Raw genomic sequence first — 21,626 nt, forward strand, 5'->3', positions numbered from 1 at the left:
TCTCTCTTCTTCTTCTTCTCTTCTTCTTCTTCTCTTATTCTTCTTCTTCTTCTTCTTCTTCTTCTTCTTCTTCTTCTTCTTCTCTTCTTCGTCTTCTTCTTCTCTTCTTTTCTGCTTCTTCTTCTTCTCTTCTTCTTTTCTTCTTCTTCTTCTCTAAACGTATGTGGCTCATTAGATAATGCAAGATCGAGAAAAGTAGCTCCAGACACAAACAAATTCAAAAGATAATCAACTCTGAGAAGCTGTAACTTACCAGACTGGCACTGGCTACATCAGTTTTTCGCAGGGGATTTTGCCTATCAAAGTGCTCCAAGCAAAGATACTCTCTACAATTTTCATAAAGATTTTTACCCTGAGGGGAGGTGATCCTTGTTAGGCCAATTTACATTATAAGTAAACAGATAGTACTTCAGAAAGGAAAAGAAAAAAAAAATCAGCAACATATACCTGAAAAAATCTAGAAACAATGGCGTTGTCTCCAAGGGAAAGTACTTTAGTTTGCTGACCCTTGCCATATGAATAGTATTTCAACTTCCACTGGCAATACAATTCAAAGAAGATGAATCACTAATTTAAATCATCATCCGATACTTCTCTATGTGTTTACAATAAAATTATATCTTCACCAACAACAATTATGCATAGGGAATGAGAAAGCACCTTAGAAAACTCGTCACCAGGTATCTGCAGCTTCATTTGTATGCACATCCTTACTGCAGCGGCAGTCTCCCATCCGTGAATCACAAAGAAAAATGGCTTCCCATATTGACGAAATTGCTTTCCAAATAATAATACATGAATTTAGTAGTCGAACAATAATGCTTAACCACAGAAAGTTTAAAGTTCTATGATTCTGTTCAATTATGATATACAAGTACTTATTATTCACTTACCCCTGGGAATGCTTCATCGATGTGACAAACATAAATCAAGCGATCAAGAGGACCCAAAATTTTCTCTTCCTCAGGGATCTGCCGATGAACCAGGGGTCAGGGGAAAATCTTAAAGAATTCAACATCAAAAGCTAAAAGACTAAAAAACACATATATGTAACTTGCCTCCTCTGCACATAATGTCCAGTATGGATTACATATTCCCTTCAGTTGCTCAGTAAGAGAATAAATCTGCAAGGATGTGATAAGAAAATTATGGGCAACCAAGAAGAACCGAAGCGGAACTGATAGAGTATCAGAACTTTCATCTTTCTTTGAAGAGTACTAATTTAGAGTCTTGAAAGATGCCGACATTTTCAAGCCAAACCCCTTTCCAGCAAGGTCATACTTTCAGTGAGATGAGAAATCAGTTCCATTTTTCAAAGTACGACAATGATAAAATTATGGAGTTGCAAAACTAACCTTGCGAATTTTATGATCCTGTACTTCGAATAGTCTAAGTTCTGCATTTGGATGAGACAGATCCACCTGTTTCAGAATTTTTCACATGTTTAGTGTCCCAGAAAGATTAACATATATGGCCACATCAATGACAACTAAAACATTGAAACTAAGAGACATCATAAATTTGAGAGAATGTACGAACTATTGTATGACTTACCTATTCTTCAACTCATTAATCATATAACCGACTGTAATTAGGTTCGGAAGTGTAGTACTACAAACGAACACCCGAGAAAAATGAATCCAGATTTCATAAGCCTTGAAAATATCAATGATAGAGACGGATCAACCAACGGGTACTTTACTTACTTCATCCTTTATTGCATGGCGAAAAGTGACGTTAAGAGTTTTTGAACCTGGCAGTTCTTGTAGAGGTGTAGTGAGAACTTCATAATAAAGGAAATTTGATTTCTGCAGTTGACAAGAAGTACTATTAAAATTTTCAACCTCTCGAAGTTCAACAGTTCAGAAGATGGAAGTATAGGTCTGGGCCGGTGATGAACTACCTCATTGTAAGGTATTGCAACACTCTTGTCGCGAATAGGCTGGGATTTAGGATGCCGAAAGTGAGGGTTCTGCAATGTAAGTCTTATTATTCTTGGATCATCCAGACCAAGATGGCTAGCAATTCTTTTTGTGACATCTTCATAAGTCAACATCCCTGACCTAAAATGAAAAATAAATAAATTACAAACTATAGCAGCATAACGTAGCTAATCTCGCACATGTTAAAAGTAAAAGAAGGTACCTACATCTCCAAAGAGAAACCATCTTCGTTGGGTTTTTCCAGCCGCCGAAAGTGAACTACCTACGATAGAACGGTATTTTTTAAAACGTAAGGATTTTATGAGAAACTGAAACAAACATTCAATCTGAAGATGAAGCTTCAGGCATGAAAACAAAAAAACAGTTTGAAGTTTCAGTTTAAAATAAAAGTGAAGTTTCTACTAGTTTCTCCATGAGCAAGAGGGCAGACGGTTTCCCTAACGTAGATTAATGAATTTCTCTAAGACGACCGATCAATTTTCTCTAAATCAAATGGTTATTGAATCTGACGGAGCGAAAGGAGGTACATTGTCTTATATCTGCAGATCTCAATGAAGAAAAACGACAGGGATTCGGGGCATACCTGTGGTCTATTATTGAATGTGGTGGGTACTTGGTGGCGACGATCACCCGGCTGTGTAGATTTCTTCTGTCCACGAGGTGGCATGATGAATGTAACCCTAAAGAGCGACAGGGAGAGGAAGGGTATAAATGGTTCATATAGGTGATCGGAAAAAGAAAATAAGATATCGTTTTTGGTATATATTAAAGAGCAGTTCGGAGTTTCCTAAAGCGAGCGGGAAGTAACGAGAACCACTGGATGTCCTAAGGTTCGATTAAACCAAAAACGTTGATTTTCGTAAATTCTAAAATAACAAGCTGATAATTCAGCCCAAATCTACTATGCATCAAAAAGTGGGATGAAATAACTTATCGGAGCTCAGGAAATCAAAGGCAATAGAGGCTACTTAATCATTGTAAAAAATGGGCTGAAATAACTTAACTCCCTTCTCCCATTCTTTATTTTTTCATTTGTAAAAAATTTGGTGCTGAACAGTTTGGAATTTAATTACGAGCTTGGAACTTAATCACTAATATATAAAAAAAATAACTGAGAATTTGGTGTTGTCAAATTTTTGTTGGTAAATTTTGAATTTTTGATTTGTTTTTTTTCTCGTGGAAATGTTATAAATACCCTCCATTTTTGTTGATTTTGTACAAATACCCCCGAGGGGTAAAAAATAACTTTTTTGGAGTCAACTTGTATAAAGTTGCGTCCACTTTTGAAAATAACTTGTGCCGGTTGCTTCCAATTTTCAGAAGATAGGGGTATATTTAAAAATTGAATAAGGGTATATTTCATGAATTAGTGGCTGTAGTTCAAGACTTTTTCCAAAACAAAAATCTTAAAAGAGAACTAAATAAAACTTTCCTCTTTTTGATTCCCAAAACCAAACACCAAAAATCGCCTGATGATTACAGACCAATTGGTTTGTGCAACACCCCTTATAAAGTTATAGCCAAGCTTATGGAAAATAGATTCAAAAAAAGTCTTGAAAACATCATTTCTCCCCTGCAATCGGCTTTCCTTTCGTCTAGACAGATTTCCGACAATATCATTGTAGAACACGAAATTGTTCATTCTATAAAAAAAAGTAAGAAAGAAACAGGAAATATAGGTCTTAAGACAGATATGTCCAAGACATTTGACAGAGTAAATTGGATCTTCTTAATAAAAGCTTTAAAAGCTTTTGGTTTCTCTGAAGAATGGTGCACATTGATTTTCCAGTGCATCTCAACTACTTCTATTGCGGTTCTCTTAAATAGAAATTCATGTAAGGAATTTCAGCCATCTAGAGGTATAAGACAGGGGATCCTTTATCCCCTATCTATTTATCTTATGTATGAAGGTATTTTCTAGTTTCTAAATCACTTAGAAACTCAGAAAAAAAATTCAAGGTATTAAGCTGACACCAAAAGCTACTCCCATCTCTCACCTTTTCTTCGCGGATGATCTGCTTCTGTTTACAAGAGCAGATTTGACTAGCTGTAATCATTTGTTAGAAGCAATACAAGTTTTCAGCAAGGCATCAGGACAAGTTATAAATTTCATGAAATCGGGTCTCTTTTTTAGTAAGAAAGTTCACAACAAACATCAGGTCATCATTTGTAGACTAATGAAAATAAAAAAGATAAAAGGACACTCACTTAGGAGTGCCACTTTTCATCGACAGATCCAAACTAAAAACTTTCGATAATATTATCGAAAAGATGGAACAAAGGATCAAAACTTGGCTGGGAAAAATTCTTTCCCAACCAAGTAAACTAGTACTGAATAAATCAGTTCTCTCTAGAATGCTCATATTTAGTATGAGATGTTTTGTTCTTTCGAAAAAAAATAACGAAAAGAATTAACAATCTGCAGAGGGACTTTTAGTGGGGGAAACACACAAATTCGAAAGGAATCTACATTAAAGCCTTTGATTTTCCGTGTAAACCCATTGATCAGGGAGGTCTAGGATTAAAGAAGCTAACAAGATAAATCAAGCTCTAATTAGTAGAATCGCTTGGAAGTTTGTCAATCAACCAAATGATTTATGGGCTCAAATGTTGAAAGGTATATTTTAAGGGGCCAATTTTGAGAAGTATTTAAATAATTTTCCCTTTTTTTTTGGTCTTTTTTTTTTCTTCTCTGCATTGACTTTCCTCTATTATTTAAGCCTCTAGGCCCCAGCCCTTTGGCCATAAAAATGCCCAGTTGAATTGCGAACGTATTTTCAGTGGGACATACACCAAACTTTTGACCGATTTGTAGCTTTTACAAAGTGTGCATCTCCTCCAACAGAAAAACTCTGCATTTATGACCTTCTCGACACATTCTTAGTATTCTCTAGTTTAGACCTAAATTGGATAAAAAAACTTTGCATCCTACAATGGATGAATATCATAAACCACTGCTGGTTAATGCAACGATGGTAGATGAGTTCAATCAATGCCTCATCAAACACATCATAAATCCATTTATTTTCCTTCGCGCCCAAGGAATTTTGCGTTACTGTTTAATGGGTTTGGGTTCTTCTCTGTCACACTACTTCGTTTCTGCTGTTTCTTCATCTGAAAATTCAATCTGGGTCAAATTTAAGGTATTTTCCTTTCAATCTTTACCTGCATTTCTCAGAAAAGAAAATGATTTTTTTTTGTTAGAATTTTTGATCCTTCTTGTAGGATTTTTCTTTTTTTTTGCTCGGTTTCTTGTAGGAATTCTATGTTTTTTTCTTTGTTTAATTGGATTTTAATGGTATGGGAGTGATTATAAAATGGGTTTTGAGAGAGAAATTGATTTTGATTATGATTTTTACTGTTTAATGTTGTTCAACTTGTGTAATTGTCTTTCTTGGTATTTTTATATAGGGTTAATTTGCGTTACCTCCCCTGAAGAAGATCATAATTTGAGTTACCTCCCCTACAGAACAAATATTAATAAAACCTCCTCTCGTCACTTTTTCCATCCAAACACGGTTAGCTGAGAAGATCATAATTTGAGTTACCTCTCCTGGAGAAGATCATAATTTGAGTTACCTCCCCCCTAAGAACATCCAGCCGTACGAAGCAGCTGACTCAGCTAACCGGGTTTGGATGGAAAAAGTGACGAGAGGAAGTTTTACTAATATTTGTTCTGTAGGGGAGGTAACTCAAATTATGATCTTCTCCAGGGGAGGTAAACGCAAATTACCCCTTTTATGTATGAATCGGTGAAATTTTTTGGTTATGTTTGTGTGATTTTAGGTATATGATGGATTTCTACTCTAGGCCAATATCGAAGAGAACACGGTCACTAAAAGCTGCATACTATAAACAACAATATGAACAGAAAAAGATAAATCTAGCTAGTAGCAGCGGTGGTGGTGGTTCTGGTGTTCCTGGTTGTAGTAGTAAGAAGGGGGCTTCTTCTAGTGAATGTGGTAACAACAAGGGTAGTGAACTGGGAGGTGGTAGTGGGAATTGTACTGCTGGTCCTGGTCCTTGTAATGGTGTTAGAAAGGGTGCTTCTTCTAGTGGATCTGGTGACAACAGCAAGGATAATGAATTGGGAATTGATGGTGGTGGGAGTTTAACTGCTGCTCTCAGTAGTAGTGGTAGGAAGGGGAATTCCTCTAATGAATGTGGTAACAACAACAAGGGTTCTGAAATGGGAGGTGGCAGTTGTGGTGGTGGGAGTTGTGCTGCTGATCCTAGTAGTAAGGGTGGAAAGGTTTCATTCGCAAGGGATTGTAGTACCAACAAGGATAAAGAATCAGGAGTCGGTGGTGTTGGGAGACCTACTGCTGCTATTAGTAGTGATGGTAATTGTGTGCAAGAAGGCATTCTACAGGTGGGAAATGAGCCTAGATTAGGGAAACGTAAGAAAGTGTTTGTTCTGCTAGATGATGGAGATGAAAACGAAGAAGAGGAGACGGAGAAATGGGATGGAGAGACAGAAAAGTGATTATGAGAGAGTAAAGTTAGAACCGTTAAAGACTCATAGAGAAGAAAGGGAGAAAGAGAGAACAGAAAAAGAAGAGATTGTGAGAATAGTAGAAGAGTGGAGGAGAATACGAGAAAAGGCGGAGACAGGGAGTGTGGAGAGGGACAAAGATAGGGATTGTACTTCCATTAATGCATTAAAGGGGAAGAGTATTATGAACACTTGTGGGTCTTCGAGAGATGCAAATGCAATTCAAACGGTCGATGCAGGAAGTGATTCGGGTGCTTCAAGTGGGTCGTATTCAGCTAAGAAAATAAGAATTTCTGTTGATTTGGTGGAGGAGGTGGAGGAGGAGAAGCATAAGGCGGAGAAACAAAACAAGGGAACAAGAGATGAAGGTGTCAGCCTATTCCCAAAGCAGTCGCCCCAGGTGAACATAAACGATAAGATGCACCACTTACACGTAAGGATGTTCTTAATTTCATATAATTCATGTATTTTGTATATTGTCTTTTGGCCAAATGTTATTTCTAGTGGAAGTAAATGGGTCTAAGTCAAGTCCTGTAACAAGTTCTAAGCTTGATGATTTTCTGCTTCATTATTTAGTTCAGTATGTACTTAATGGGTCCATTATTGGTTGAGAAAAAAAGACTCACCTAAATTCCAAACCAGTTAGTAATTATCTCTAACAGTAGAATCCTTATTTGCAGATTGACAGTGACCAGACTCTGGACAAAGAAAAGGCTGAAGAGGAAACCGTAGAGTTGGCAAACCAGGTGAGCAGTGTTTAACCATCTTACTTCTTTATATCTTAGTTAAGCTGCTTATCAGTTGCCATCTCTCTGAATTTCAGTTGTTACCTTCCAAAGCTAAAAATATTCAATTGTAAGTTTATTAAGTCCACTGAGGATTGAGGAAAAAAAACTCACTGAAGAGCTAGCCAAACCAGTTGAGATTTTGTGAAGCTCGAGGAAGTTCTATTTTGTTATGTTTATCTCTAACAAATATTTTCCTTATCCGCAGATTAAGAGTGGCAAGTCCTTGGACAAAGAAGAGGCTGAGGAGGAACTAGAAGAGTTCACTAGCCAGATGAGCACATTCCTCTGGATTTTACTTATAGGTTGTAACGAGATGCTGTAGATATTGCTTCAAAGGCTGGTGTCTTTTTGGTGCATTGCAGTTTCTTCGCCATCAATAAGCCAACACTTAATTAACTTAAGCTTCCCATTTTCAACAGTTATCCTCAGACCCTAAAGGTCATATCATTTCCACAAAAGGATATGATGAAGATAATACTGACGGTGTTGCTATTCTGAAAGAACGGAAGACCAGTGACAATATTCAAGTTGAAAAGGAAGATGTTTTCATTGATTTGGAGGATGAGGCGGAGGAGAAGATGCTCATGTCCGAGGAAGGAAACAAGAGTAAAAGAGCCAAGGTTTCTTCGCATATCAACATGCCTGTAAGAATGATTATTATAACTTACGTAAAAAAGTTGTGTTTAATTTCGTATTATTCATATACTGTGGCCATCGCCAAGATGTTCGCATGGATCTTGACTTGCTCTCTTGAAGTGGGTCCCTGTTTCAGATTATTTTTGTATTATTCTTTAGGTGCTAATTATCTGTAAAATATTAATGCAGACTGAGATGGTGTCAGAAACTACTGCTAAGAGCTTGGACAAAGATGGGGCTCAAGAGGAAAAGGTAGAGCTCACCAACCAGGTGAATAAATGACAATCCTATTTGTTAGTCTGCTCAATTGATCATCTTGTTGTCTTTCATTTGTTAGTCTCTCATTCATTCCACGCCATTCTTACCTGCCTCTGGGTTTTTATAGGTTCTTGAAGAGATCGACATAGATACTGTTCCACAGGTTGGTGATTTCTTTGATGTTTCTGCATTTCTTTTACCATTAATATGCCAACTCTTATTCACCAACTTGGATTCCCCCTTTTTAACAGTTATCACCAGTTCGAAGAGTTGGGGCTGCAACCAAGATATTGAATGAGGGAGTAGATGTGGCAAGGAAGCATAAAGAAGCTTCAAAGACCGATTTCCTTTTGGATCTCTTGCTAAATACTATATGGGAGAAAGGTGAAATGCTTCATCAGGAAGACGAGGCTTCTCAAAAAGAAACTGATCTTAGTGAGGCTGAGACAGTGATTCAATATAAATTCTCTTATGGTGTTGAGAAACCTGTGGCGAAGGAGAAGTCAGATTATGAGGAAGAAATGGATCAGCTGTGGGGTGAGATGGAGAAAGAAATGGCCCAGCTGTGGGGTGTGATTGACTTTGCACTGAGACCTTCCGAGGGTTGTGCCTCTGCTCCTTACAGTATGGAAGGGAGTCTGGTCACACCTTGTGAACCTGTGGTAAGCATTTTAGAACAACATGAGATACGGGTAGTATATTTTCCTGCTACTGAAGACGATGGTGAAGAGATAAGAATCCTTCCAATGATGGACATTAGCGAGGCTACCCTAAAGACAGAGTGCATGACAACTCATAATCTTGGCTCTGGTGTTTTATTGATTAACAATGCAGGTAACAAGTCTTTCAACAACCCTTTGGGAGAAGACACATACGAAGATAGAGTGGCATCACAAATGGCATGTAATAATCTACTAGGCATCTTAAGCAACTGCCAGGAAGATGATCTAAGAAGCATCATTGGGGGTATTATAGATGAAAAGAGGAACGGAAATTTGGAAAATGATAAAAGGAATAAAAAGTAAGATAGAAAGAGAAGTAGCTAGAATTACATGGAATGGTGAGAATAGTGATCCAAATTTAGGAAGGGGGAAAAGGAAAAAAGTGACAAAGAAGTGGTAGTCTAAGGCTGTGTGAGGTATAAGATTAATCTTTTTGCATGTAATAGAGGGTAGTTCGATAGAAGGACAGTTGAAATCTGCTTGGACAATCACATATTCTGGAAAAAAAAAAACATAAATTTTGAATGGCATTGTTTTATTGATACTCAACCAAAACTACAGATTATCTTCTGAAGACCTGTTAGCTGATCTATAAGCTACTCCCTCTGTCCCACTATTAAGTGACTTACTTGAAGTTTGCACAAATTTTAAGGCAAGCAACGAAAAAGAAATTTTGAAGCATTTTTTGCAATTATATCCTTATGGATAATAATAAATGAAATTTTGAAATGATTTACCTCTCAAACTACACCACGGATGTTCGCAAACTTTATACCATTGAAAAGCATTTTAAAACACATACATAACGAATATAAACATGCCTATCAAATTATGCATATTTCTTATATTTCTTATAATCAATTAAAAGGGTAATTTTAGAAATATCTCCTTGTTTAGTGATATAGGTCACTTAATGATGGGACAAAATTAAAAACCAAATAGGTCACTTAATGGTGGGACGGAGGGAGTATTATTTATGATAGTGTTTTTTCCCCAGCTGTTTCTGCAAGTAGCCTGTTATAGGGGCGGCATGGTTTATTAGAGGGGCAGCAGTGTGATAGTAATGTCTCTCTAGTTGGTTATGGGATGTTCTATAGGGAGAGTAAATTAACTAGATTACCGTCCCAATTTTTTAACCTAAATCAAAGCTAAATTGAAAATTTGTTTTCTTTCTTCTTCTCTTCTCCTCCTCCCATCAACCGTAACCTCCATTAAAACTCAAAATTTCATCGTCTTCGATTAATCGACGATTCGAAAATTAATCAAGTGTAGTGTAATGACTTATATGAGGTATGTTTTGAAAACCCAGTTACGATTTTGTTTATTTTGTTCGATTTAAGTTTAATTTCTATCAAAAATTAGGGTTTTAGATGAAAATTGAAATTGAAATTTATGGGTTTATGTGAGTTACGGTTGATTTTAACTCAATTACGAACCGTAATTGGATATTTGATGTTGTTACGGTTGGTAATAGTTCAATTACCAACCGTATGTTCTTATATCTGAGAATTTTCTTCAGTTACGCTTGGTAACCATTTTAGTTTACGAACCGTAACTCAGTTACGGTTGGTATCGAGCATTTGGTTACCAATCATAACTGGTTTTATGATTGTTTTTTTTTTTTTCAAATTTAACCAGTTACGGTTGGTAGTTCATCTTTTACGAACCGTAACTTCGATTTACGGTTGGTTATGAGCAAAATTCCAACCCTAATTAGCTCTGAAAATGTTAAAGAATTGAATTTTTTACGTACTTTAGATAACTTTGAACAACAAAAAGCTAGTTGGGACTAATTAAGAAGTATACCCGATCATTTTCAGGTCCTGGTTCTTCATTTTGTTGGTTAATTTCTTCAATTAATTGAGATTGACCTTCTCCTCTAAACTTTTTTTTTAACTCTAAAAATCTGATTTTGGTTTTGATTTTGAGTTAATATAATTGAAATTAATCATTAACACTAAACTTGATTATCATCACTAAACTAGATTATCAATTATGAGGGTTAATTTGTCATTTCCAATATTTTTTTATAAGGAACACCTTGAATGATCATATAATGATCTTTTTTGTCCTATTAGAATGCTGCCCCTCTAATAAACCATGCCGCCCCTGTAACGAGTTACTTCTGCAAACCAAGACGGTTCCCAATGCATAATGTGTAGTTGGTGTTAGTTTTTACTCTGCGGTTGGTAAACTCAGTATAATATGCATACGAGGAAATAAATTAGAGGTGTATTAATTCACATAATAATAATAATAATAATAATAACGGGCCCTAGCTCAGCTGGTCAACCCTGTTCTCCAAAGGTGATGCGTTTCAGGAGGTCCCAGGTTCGAGTCTTCGACGGCGTAACATTGCAGGAATTAACATGGAAGGTGTTGTTAGCTTGCCCCCCAGTCCGCCGTTTTGGCTCCCCTTGGCAAGATTATGTCGTTGGAGCCTAGCTTGTTAGGCTTCCAAACTAGTTTCATGTAATCATCGTTCTCCCATTAATGGAATTTTTTTTTAAAGAATAATAATAATAATAATAATATCCATTTCAAACAGTGATTACTGGAATGAAAAATTTATCTACTCCCCGAAGATGTATTTAAGGAAAATTGTAAAAGACCTAACATGCTCTAAAAGTTCAAATACTCCAAAGTCTAAAACACTCCATCAAACAGAAGAGTATCACCTTTCTCCAAGTACATTTCGAACTCCGACTCTGAGAGTGTCATGGGACTAACTCTACCAGCTAAGGCAGATATCTTCTCTTTTAACTCATCCTTGGCGATAGTTAATTGTTCCTGAACCTTCTTCAACTCATCTTCTGCTACGGTTACCTGTGCCTTGGCATCTTTTATAGGCTGAACTTCCTCCTGCAGTGTGGTCTTCAATTTCTGCATCTCATCAAAACCCTGTTTTACAGTGTCAAAGTGTTTCCGAAGCCACTCAATGTTAAATCGAAGATTATCAGCCGTCTTTATATCACCTTCCCACAAAACAATCATTTCAGACGTTACCTCAACGAATCGACAGCAGCTCATATCCATAAGGGAATGCATTATATGGTCGACTGCCGCAATTTGTATTATATAGGACAATTCGGATGATGCTGTCAAGACATGGCTGGAAGCAATATGCCCATATTTTAACCATATCTGTTTGTATAAAGATGCAAATGCTCTTTGAACAAGGAAACCCCCAATTTCTTCAAACACATCTCCATCTGAGAGTAGTTTGGCCTGGTTGTACTTGTTGTGTATCCCACCTTCAAAGATTTGACCAGCACCTAGATGCTTCACCAATCCAACTTCTGGGGAGGCTACTTGGTTACCCGCAGGCTCCGTCTCTGAAGCCTTGTCTTGCTCCTTCCCTTGGGTTTTCTCTTCTACGAATTTATGATTTTCGCATTCTGTTTCATGTTTTTTCTCTAATGCTGCCTTTGCAACCTTAAACTGATCTGTATTCGATACAAGTTTGACGCCTTTGGCAGGCGAAGGTGCCAAATTTGTTTTCTCTCCTATGTTGCTTGGAACCGTTTGGTCTCTAGTAACAAAGTCGTTAGGAAGAAACTTAATAATGCCAGAAACAAGTGTAGCAGCAAAACTAGCAATCCATATGGTGTCTATATAGATAGGGAGCTTATAAGACCCAATGAGTACTGAAGCAGCACAGGCAACATAAGAGACCAGAAAACAACTAAGAGCCAAAAAGAACATAGAATCCACGGGACTAAGGTTATCAAGGTAATCCTCTACTATTGATTTCGGTTTAGTGATCTCAAGTTCAACGATACAAGTATCATTCAAGAGATACCCATTGTCTGGATTGTGAAGTTCACTAAGACCCAAGAATGTCCCGCAACAGAAGTTCCTGTTGTTAAATTCATGTCTTAAATTTTCTGAAATCAAAACAACAACAGCAGCGTTAATTGCCAGTCATCAGTAACACACACATATACAGACATATAATTCAATAAAAGATGAGAACGAACCTCTTTTCACTGTTCTTGAGTCATCCTTTTGATCAATAATAGCCAGAGTATAATCCGCAGCAACAGATTCAGTACGATTGACTGGGCAAAGGAAGACTGTTAAGTGAGTCAGATATCTTGGGTTAGGTTTGGGATTAATCACCATTCTCCTGTTCAAAAATATACATCAACAGTATTATCATTACAAATTGTTAGAAAGGCAACAAAATTCAGATCAACTTTTAGTATTAATTATTAAAAGTTCAAAACGATTCTATATATATATAACATACCACTTACGACCATTGAAGGAGAAAGTATCAGAGTGAAGTTGCTGTTGGTTTATCAGCTTGGAGAAGTTTTCAATCCTCCATACTACTTTCGCCATTGTAGGAGATGATAAACGCGCTTTTCTCACGCAGAAATTTCAGATTCGTGGGACAACCTAAACTTCAAACATAAGCAAACTCCTCCTCCCTATCAAGAATGGTACTGGAAGCTAAAACCCTTAATAACGAAGTATAAGCCAATGGTGTATTTATGATAAACACGGCGTTCAATAACAGAATTGCAATATTTTCGTAATTGGAGGATACTTTTACGGACGGTACTTTTACAAGTGATACGGCCGTTGTGTCCTATTTCAGTGGGCTTATTGTTCTTAGGTTGGCCCATTATATACAATTTGCCCTTTCGTTTGTTTGTTTGTTTATGAAGCGTCTTTTGGGTATACACAAAACTTTTGTCTTCTACTTATTAGGCCGGTACATAGCAAATGGCATAGTTTGACACTTTTACACGCATTGTGGGTATAGGAAAGTGACAAACATGAGCGGCTAAGTAGGACTGTTAATGAATTTCCGAAGTCCGAGATGCATTTTCAAAAGTTCAACATTTTATAAGATTAAATCCAATTTATCGGATTTCGGATTTCAGAATCGGATATGTTATCGAATTTTATCTATTAACCTTATTAAAAACGGATTAGAGTAATTCTGTTTGGCTAAGTTCCGATAGCCGATAAGCCCAAAATTATTACCGAACTCAAGCACAAATTATATACTCAGTTATTGATGCTTATGTTACTTTCGACATCGGTGATGCACCCAAATTCACTTATCGACCTTATGAGGACATTCCCAGTGTTTTGGATTGATTGATTGACTCGATGGGATTATTTTTGTTTGGGAATATTTACTCATCATGAAGGTGTTATTGGTTAGGGTTTTATTATGATTTTGTTTAGTAGTCTAGTAGATGAAGAAGTGGAATCCAGTTAGGGTTATAATAAAGATTTTGCATTGGAGACCAAGAGGAGATCAAAGTTAGGTTCTTGGTTATTAGTTTTATTTTTGTCTTTGTATTTAGTTGCATAGGGTCTCTTTTGTTTGTAGATCTTTGTTTTTATTCCATTATTATTAATACTAGTCTAGTCTTTGATTGAAATGCAGGAATAATGAACAAAATTCCTCATGAATTTTAATTCTCTTATTTTTGTTTTGGATGAATTGTTCTTGCGAGTAAATGTACAACTAATTCTCAAGCAACAATTGTCGTGACCATGGATCTGAAATTTCTTTGGATTTAGAACGGAAAAAACTTTATAGACAACAAATTTTAGCTTAATAGAACCAGGAATATGTATTTAAGATGAACCCATATTAATGGGTGCTTCAATTAGATATGAGTTTAGATAAGTAAAATTATGGCAATCAAATTTATCGGGTTTCCGATAGCTTAACCTATCGTAATCAGATTACATCTTTCAAATTCCGTCGGATGTTATCAGAATTCAGAAATCCGATAACATTTAGCCTATAAAAATCGGATTGGTAAAGATCCGACGGAATTTAATCTGTTGACAGCCCTATGACTAAGTGATAAATATATATTTTAGCCAGGTGCGAGAGACTGACTAATGAGCGACAGAATCACGATCGCTCGGTGGTCTCTAGGGCGCTGGATAGCTAGAATATCGGCATCGATAATCTCTAGTTCTCTACGCTATGGTCATCGCTCTTTGGTTCCCCATCCAACATTCGCAATTTCATTCCTTATAAATTCTCAAATCCAAACTCATTTCAACTCACACCTCTTCCATACTTTTCATAACTCTTCTAATTAAAAAAAAAAAATAAAAAATTTATAATCTTTTGTAATATGAACATGGTTGAGTTCATAGATAACCAACATGCATTCGAAAATCAAAGAGATATTAACCGAGCCAATGTGCAAAATCAAATAAGAAGACAAAGTGAGTCCTCAATGTAATTGAGTCATCCAGCGCAAATATTAAGATGGAACTGCAAAAAGTAAACGAAAACATAAAAATAAAAATACATCTACTGGAATGTACAAAAAGGATCCCCATAAACTAACAACCTGAAAATTTGGGGATCAACCCAAAATACAACATTTAAAAATGACAGCTTCACACTTATGGTATCACGATGCGGAGACACTGAAACTATCAAAAACAGAGACCAAACCAAGTTTTTACAACACAAGGAAGTGTGTAAAGAACATAATATGGGGATATTATTGGGACTGGGAAATTTTCAATTGGCTCATGCACGATATCAGGAATAGGCAAGTCCTCTGGGTACTTAGATGCAAAGTAATCCAACAACACTTTAGAAGAACACAATTCTAACCCTAAATTAGGCAACTTTTGGAAGTCTAGGGGTCTAGAAACAACCTCTAAGATGGGTGAATTATCTTGTGGGATGGATTCATCTATGAAATTAGGCAAATCATCCACACAATCATCCACAGGGTCATCAATATGTTTTGTTTGGAACAGAGAGTCACTACAAGATTCATCATCATCAGCATATAATGTTTGACATTAAAGAACTCTCAATCTTTCTTCCAAACTAGGAGGTTTGTCTTTCTAATACTTCTCATATATTGTTAAAGGTGATTCTTCACTTACCACATGTGGAGTAAAAACTCCATACTGTTGCCTACGCTTATATTCAGCAAGCGTCATCTCAGATGAGGTTTCCTTATAATTTGACTTTCTACACTTATATTCCGCCAGCGTAATCTTAGGTGACATCTCCTCGGAAGAAGTCATCATCCTCAAAAAGTCCCTGAAAAGAAATACAAAAAGAAACGCATAAAAAGGAAAAAATAAAATCTAAAATGAAATGAAAATACTGTACAAAATAAAAATAAACCTAAAAACTAATCTAAAAACAAATCCGCATCGGCGCCGCCAAAATGATGTGATTTTTGAAGTGTTGTAGTAATAAAGATTCGAACTCTAAGACCTGTGAAGATTAATTTTAAAGATTAATGAAAATAATAAATATAAACAAAAGCGAGAGTTACTGAGACTAGGATTCCACCAAATATTCGAATTCATGCAATTTACCTATTTATTTTAAACCATTATAGCTCATTCAATAATAATTTTGACTCTATTTCTTTGCCTAAGGTAGATTCTTAAAATATTAATTGTAAATCTTAAGCATGGCATATCAAAAGAATTAATCCTTAGCAAAAACCATCAAACGAAATGACAATCAATTAAGAAAAATGTCTTTCTAATTTTAATTTAATGCAAATAGCATATAAATAATTAAATGAATTTACCACATGACGAATTTTGGTTTCCTCCGTCGTCCCAGAGAAAGATTTAGCTCCACATAATGAAAAGCACGCTCAAAATATATATTTATAGCTCAAATGGTGTTTACAAAGAAGAAGAATAATAATATAGTGAATCTGCAACGCTGTATTGGCGTTACAGACGTCACCGTTACAAGAAATTGTTACAAATTCAAAACAAGCGTGCCAAACTGACTGTTACGAGTACTGTTAATAAACGACAGTTCTCTGCAACAGTCTGTGGGCGTCAAATGTTCTTCTTCTTCTCTGCAGTAGCAGAGAAATCTGCTCTGCAACCCTCTGTTCTTCTCCCCAACTCTCGTTGCCCCTCTCTGACTCCAAGGAATCATTTATATACCCAACAATCAAGAAATATTTCGAATAAATGCTCATAATATCCTTAATAATGATATTAAACTCGGGAATATTTTCTTTATTCTTACGCGATTCTGAGTTGTTTGATTTATCCCCAAAACTTCCATCCGACAGAAAAATCCTAAGAGAATATCCTCTCTTCAATCCTAACTTCCTATTATAACTCAGAGAATCAAATCAATTACACCCGATAATATCTTCCTTGACCTGTTTTGGATAACTACCGAAAATAACCGAGTTTGCTTCTTCAAAAAACCTAAAAGACGTGTGTACGTAGTGAGCATATAATATTTGTTCAAATCCCATGAAAATCTGCAATAATATCTTCCCAAAAATACATCCGTACTCCAAAAATATCTCACGGGCACGTGCATTAACCTGTTTTTCTTCCAACTCCACGTAACCTCTTGATTCTTCGAGTTTAAACAACTTGCTATCCCTGTTGAACCGTAACAGGGTTGTATTAATCTAAATATACGAGAAAATATCGATAATAACTCTTCAATCAATTTTCAGAAATCTTCACAGGTTTAAAACATTTTCTCGCCAAAAGTATTTTTTATCTTTTGCTTCAAATCGATCATTGTAGCCAAATTCGATCAAGTTCAAAGACCTTACCAAGCCTGTCTAACCAAAAGGAATATACCCATTCAATTTCAGCCATTAAGTCTCACTCGAACACCTCCAAAAGCCAAACCCTAATTTTGCCACCATTTTTCCCGCCAAAATTGAATATTCAAACGAAGAAGAAGGTCTCCCCTTATCCTGAGTGCTGGAGTGTGAATAGCAATATATGTTGATTAGTAAAGAAGCTGCCCCTTAGCAATTAAGCTGCCCCTTATCCAAAGTAGGGGTCCGTTTAGCAAGTGTCCCCCGGGGGTGCAAAAACCACTTTTCGAGCAACTTTCTCCTTAAGAGCTTATTTCGTTGAAAATACATAAAACACGTTTATTAGTAATAGAACCAGTAATATGTATTTAAGATGAACCCATATTAATGGGTGCTTCAGTTAGATATGAGTTTAGATAAGTAAAATTATGGCAATCAGATTTATCGGGTTTCCGATAGCTTAACCTATCGTAATCAGATTACATTTTTCAAATTCCGTCGGATGTTATCAGATTTCGGAAATCCGATAACATTTAGCCTATCAAAATCGGATTGGTAAAGATCCGACGGAATTTAATTTGTTGACAGCCCTATGACTAAGTGATACATATATATTTTAGCCAGGTGCGAGAGACTGACTAATGAGCGACATAATCACGATCGCTCGGTGGTCTCTAGGGCGCTGGACAGCTAGAATATCGGCATCGATAATCTCTAGTTCTCTACGCTATGGTCATCGCTCTGTGGTTCCCCATCCAACATTCGCAATTTCATTCCTTATAAATTCTCAAATCCAAACTCATTTCAACTCACACCTCTTCCATACTTTTCATAACTCTTCTAATTAAAAAAAAAAAAACTTTTCATAATCTTTTGTAATATGAACATGGTTGAGTTCATAGATAACCAACATGCATTCGAAAATCAAAGAGATATTAACCGAGCCAATGTGCAAAATCAAATAAGAAGACAAAGTGAGTCCTCAATGTAATTGAGTCATCCAGCGCAAATATTAAGATGGGAAATGCAAAAAGTAAACGAAAATATAAAAATAAAAACACATCTACTGGAATGTACAAAAAGGATCCCCATAAACTAACAACCTGAAAATTTGGGGATCAACCCAAAATACAACATTTAAAAATGACAGCTTCACACTTATGGTATCACGATGCGGAGACATTGAAACTATAAAAAACAGAGACTTACCTCCAAACCAAGTTTTTACAACACAAGGAAGTGTGTAAAGAACATAATATGGGGATATTATTGGGACTGGGAAATTTTCAATTGGATCATGCACAATATCAGGAATAGGCAAGTCCTCTGGGTACTTAGATGGAAAGTAATCCAACAACACTTTAGAAGCACACAATTCTAACCCTAAATTAGGCAACTTTTGGAAGTCTAGGGGTCTAGAACCAATCTCTAAGTTGGGTGAATTATCTTGTGGGATGGATTCATATATGGACTTAGGCAAATCATCCACACAATCATCCACAGGGTCATCTATATGTTCTGTTTGGAACAGAGAGTCACTACAAGATTTATCATCATCAGCATATAATCTTTGACATTCAAGAACTCTCAATATTTGTTCCAAGCTAGGCGGTGTGTGTTTGTAATACTTCTCATATATTGTTAAAGGTGATTCATCACTTACCACATGTGGAGTAGAAACTCCATACTGTTGCATACGCTTATATTCAGCAAGCGTCATCTCAGATGAGTTTTCCTTATAATTTGACTTTCTACGCTTATATTCCGCCAACGTCATCTTAGGTGACATCTCCTCGGAAGAAGTCACCATCCTCAAAAAGTCCCTGAATAGAAATACAAAAAGAAACGCATAAAAAGGAAAAAAGAAAATCTAAAATGAAATGAAAATACTGTACAAACTAAGAATAAACCTAAAAACTAATCTAAAAACAAATCCGCGTCGGCGCCGCCAAAATGATGTGATTTTTGAAGTGTTGTAGTAATAAAGATTCGAACTCTAAGACTTGTGAAGATTAATTTTAAAGATTAATGAAAATAATAAATATAAACAAAAGCGAGAGTTACTGGGACTAGGATTCCACCAAATATTCAAATTCATGCAATTCACCTATTTATTCTAAACCATTATAGCTCATTCAATAAGATTTTTGACTCTATTTCTTTGCCTAAGGTAGATTCTTAAAATATTAATTGTAAATCTTAAGCATGGCATATCAAAAGAATTAGTCCTTAGCATAAACCATCAAACGAAATGACAATTAATTAAGAAAAATATTTTTCTAATTTTAATTTAATGCAAATAGCCATATAAATAATTAAATGAATTTACCACATGACGAATTTTGGTTTCCTCCGTCGTCCCAGAGAAACGTTTAGCTCCACATAGTGAAAAACATGCTCAAAATATATTTTTATAGCTCAAATGGTGTTTACAAAGAAGAAGAGTAATAATATAGTGAATCTGCAACACTGTATTGGCGTTACAGACGTCACCGTTACAAGAAATTGTTGCAAATTCAAAACAAGCGTGCCAAACTGACTGTTACGAGTACTATTAATAAACGACAGTTCTATGCAACAGTCTGTAGGCGTCAAATGTTCTTCTTCTTCTCTGCAGCAGTAGAGAAATCTGCTCTGCAACCCTCTGTTCTTCTCCACAACTCTCGTTGCCCCTCTCTGACTCCTACGAATCATTTATATACCCAACAATCAAGAAATATTTCGAATAAATGTTCATAATCTCCTCAGTAATGACATTAAACTCGGGAATATTTTCTTTATTCTCACGCGATTCTGAGTTGTTTGATTTATCCCCAAAACTTCCATCCGACAGAAAAATCCTAAGAGAATATCCTCTCTCCAATCCTAACTTCCTATTATAACTTAGAAAATCAAATCAATTACACCCGATAATATCTTCCTTGCCCTGTTTTGGAGAACTACCGAAACTAACCGAGTTTGCTTCTTCAAAACACGTAAAAGACGTGTGTACATAGTGAGCATATAATATTTGTTCAAATCCCATGAAAATCTGCAATAATATCTTCCCAAAAATACATCCATACTCCAAAAATATCTCACGGGCACGTGCATTAACCTATTTTTCTTCCAACTCCACGTAACCTCTTGATTCTTCGAGTTTAAACAACTTGCTACCATGTTTAACCGTAACAGGGTTGTATTAATCTAAATATACGATAAAATCTCGATAATAACTCTTCAATTAATTTTCAGAAATCTTCACAGGTTTAAAACATTTTTCCCGCCAAAAGTATTTTTTATCTTTTGCTTCAAATCGATCACTGTAGCCAAATTCGATCAAGTTCAAAGACCTTACCAATCCTGTATAACCAAAAGGAAGATACCCATTCAATTTCAGCCATTAAGTCTCACTCTAACACCTCCAAAAGCCAAACCCTAATTCTGCCACCATTTTTCCCGCCAAAATTGAATATTCAAACGAAGAAGAAGGTCTCCCCTTATCCTGATTGATGGAGTGTGAATATCAATAGGTGCTGATTAGTAAAGAAGGTGCCCCTTAGTAATTAAGCTGCCCCTTATCCAAAGTAGGGGTCCGTTTAGCAAGTGTCATCCGGGGGTGCAAAAACCACTTTTCGAGCAACTTTCTCCATAAGAGCTTATTTCCTTGAAAAGACATAAAAAAAGTTTATTAGTAATAAAATGAGGCCTAGCTAATATAGTTATGGGTGAAAATGCGTGTAAGGACCCTCGAGCTCGTCAACGCTACTAGACTAGTCAAGAGACATCTTAGTCGCTAATATCTCGATTAGAGTAACACGAACAGTAATTAATAGAAATTAATCTAACAACGATTTAGATACGAAACTGGTACCATTGATAGATCTCGAAAATTTACGCGGAATGGACTACTCAAACGTGTCCCTCGAATACCGGAGGAAGAAGGTATCATTGGTTTAGTGTGAAGGGTAAAATCAGTATTTCATGGAATCTCTATTGATGCAGCACAGAAACGTTGTGTCTTCTCTTATTAAAGCAAGTGCGTATTAGTTCTCCTTGGTCTTATCTTCACTCGGTCGAGCAGATAAGTTTTCTCTCTTTCCTTCTTCTTTCTTATTTTCTTTTCTTTTCTCCCTTTCTTCTTCTTCTTCTTCTTCTTGTTATTCTCTATCGATTCAGAGAGGAAATCTCTGTTGAGAATCTTCACAGAAAATTAGTGAAATCATTGAATCAAATAAGATGATGTT

General features: G+C 36.1%; 3 protein-coding genes across 3 annotated transcripts; 2 read left to right on the forward strand and 1 right to left on the reverse strand.

Annotated features, from left to right (window-relative positions):
* Positions 1 to 217: 217 nt before the first annotated feature.
* LOC113324236 (ubiquitin carboxyl-terminal hydrolase 12-like) lies at positions 218 to 2,610 on the reverse strand. The gene is made up of 10 exons (XM_026572555.1): positions 2,527 to 2,610; positions 2,150 to 2,205; positions 1,904 to 2,063; positions 1,707 to 1,808; positions 1,356 to 1,421; positions 1,059 to 1,124; positions 894 to 971; positions 661 to 777; positions 448 to 537; positions 218 to 352 (listed from the first exon to the last, which is right to left on the reverse strand). The coding sequence occupies exons 1-10, from the start codon at positions 2,608 to 2,610 to the stop codon at positions 218 to 220; spliced, it is 954 nt and encodes a 317-aa protein (XP_026428340.1).
* A 2,240-nt stretch (positions 2,611 to 4,850) lies between these two features.
* On the forward strand, positions 4,851 to 6,528 carry LOC113321615 (loricrin-like). Its single transcript, XM_026569515.1, has 2 exons — positions 4,851 to 5,086; positions 5,730 to 6,528. Exon 2 carries the CDS (start codon positions 5,734 to 5,736, stop codon positions 6,427 to 6,429), a length of 696 nt encoding a protein of 231 aa, XP_026425300.1. The 5' UTR covers positions 4,851 to 5,086; positions 5,730 to 5,733; the 3' UTR covers positions 6,430 to 6,528.
* A 251-nt stretch (positions 6,529 to 6,779) lies between these two features.
* On the forward strand, positions 6,780 to 9,301 carry LOC113321282. Its single transcript, XM_026569179.1, has 6 exons — positions 6,780 to 6,871; positions 7,119 to 7,184; positions 7,432 to 7,870; positions 8,052 to 8,132; positions 8,248 to 8,283; positions 8,372 to 9,301. Exons 3-6 carry the CDS (start codon positions 7,805 to 7,807, stop codon positions 9,143 to 9,145), a joined length of 957 nt encoding a protein of 318 aa, XP_026424964.1. The 5' UTR covers positions 6,780 to 6,871; positions 7,119 to 7,184; positions 7,432 to 7,804; the 3' UTR covers positions 9,146 to 9,301.
* The last annotated feature ends 12,325 nt before the right edge of the window (positions 9,302 to 21,626 follow it).

The sequence above is a fragment of the Papaver somniferum genome, chromosome 11 (assembly GCF_003573695.1).
Source record: "Papaver somniferum cultivar HN1 chromosome 11, ASM357369v1, whole genome shotgun sequence".
NCBI classification, from domain to species: Eukaryota; Viridiplantae; Streptophyta; class Magnoliopsida; order Ranunculales; family Papaveraceae; genus Papaver; species Papaver somniferum.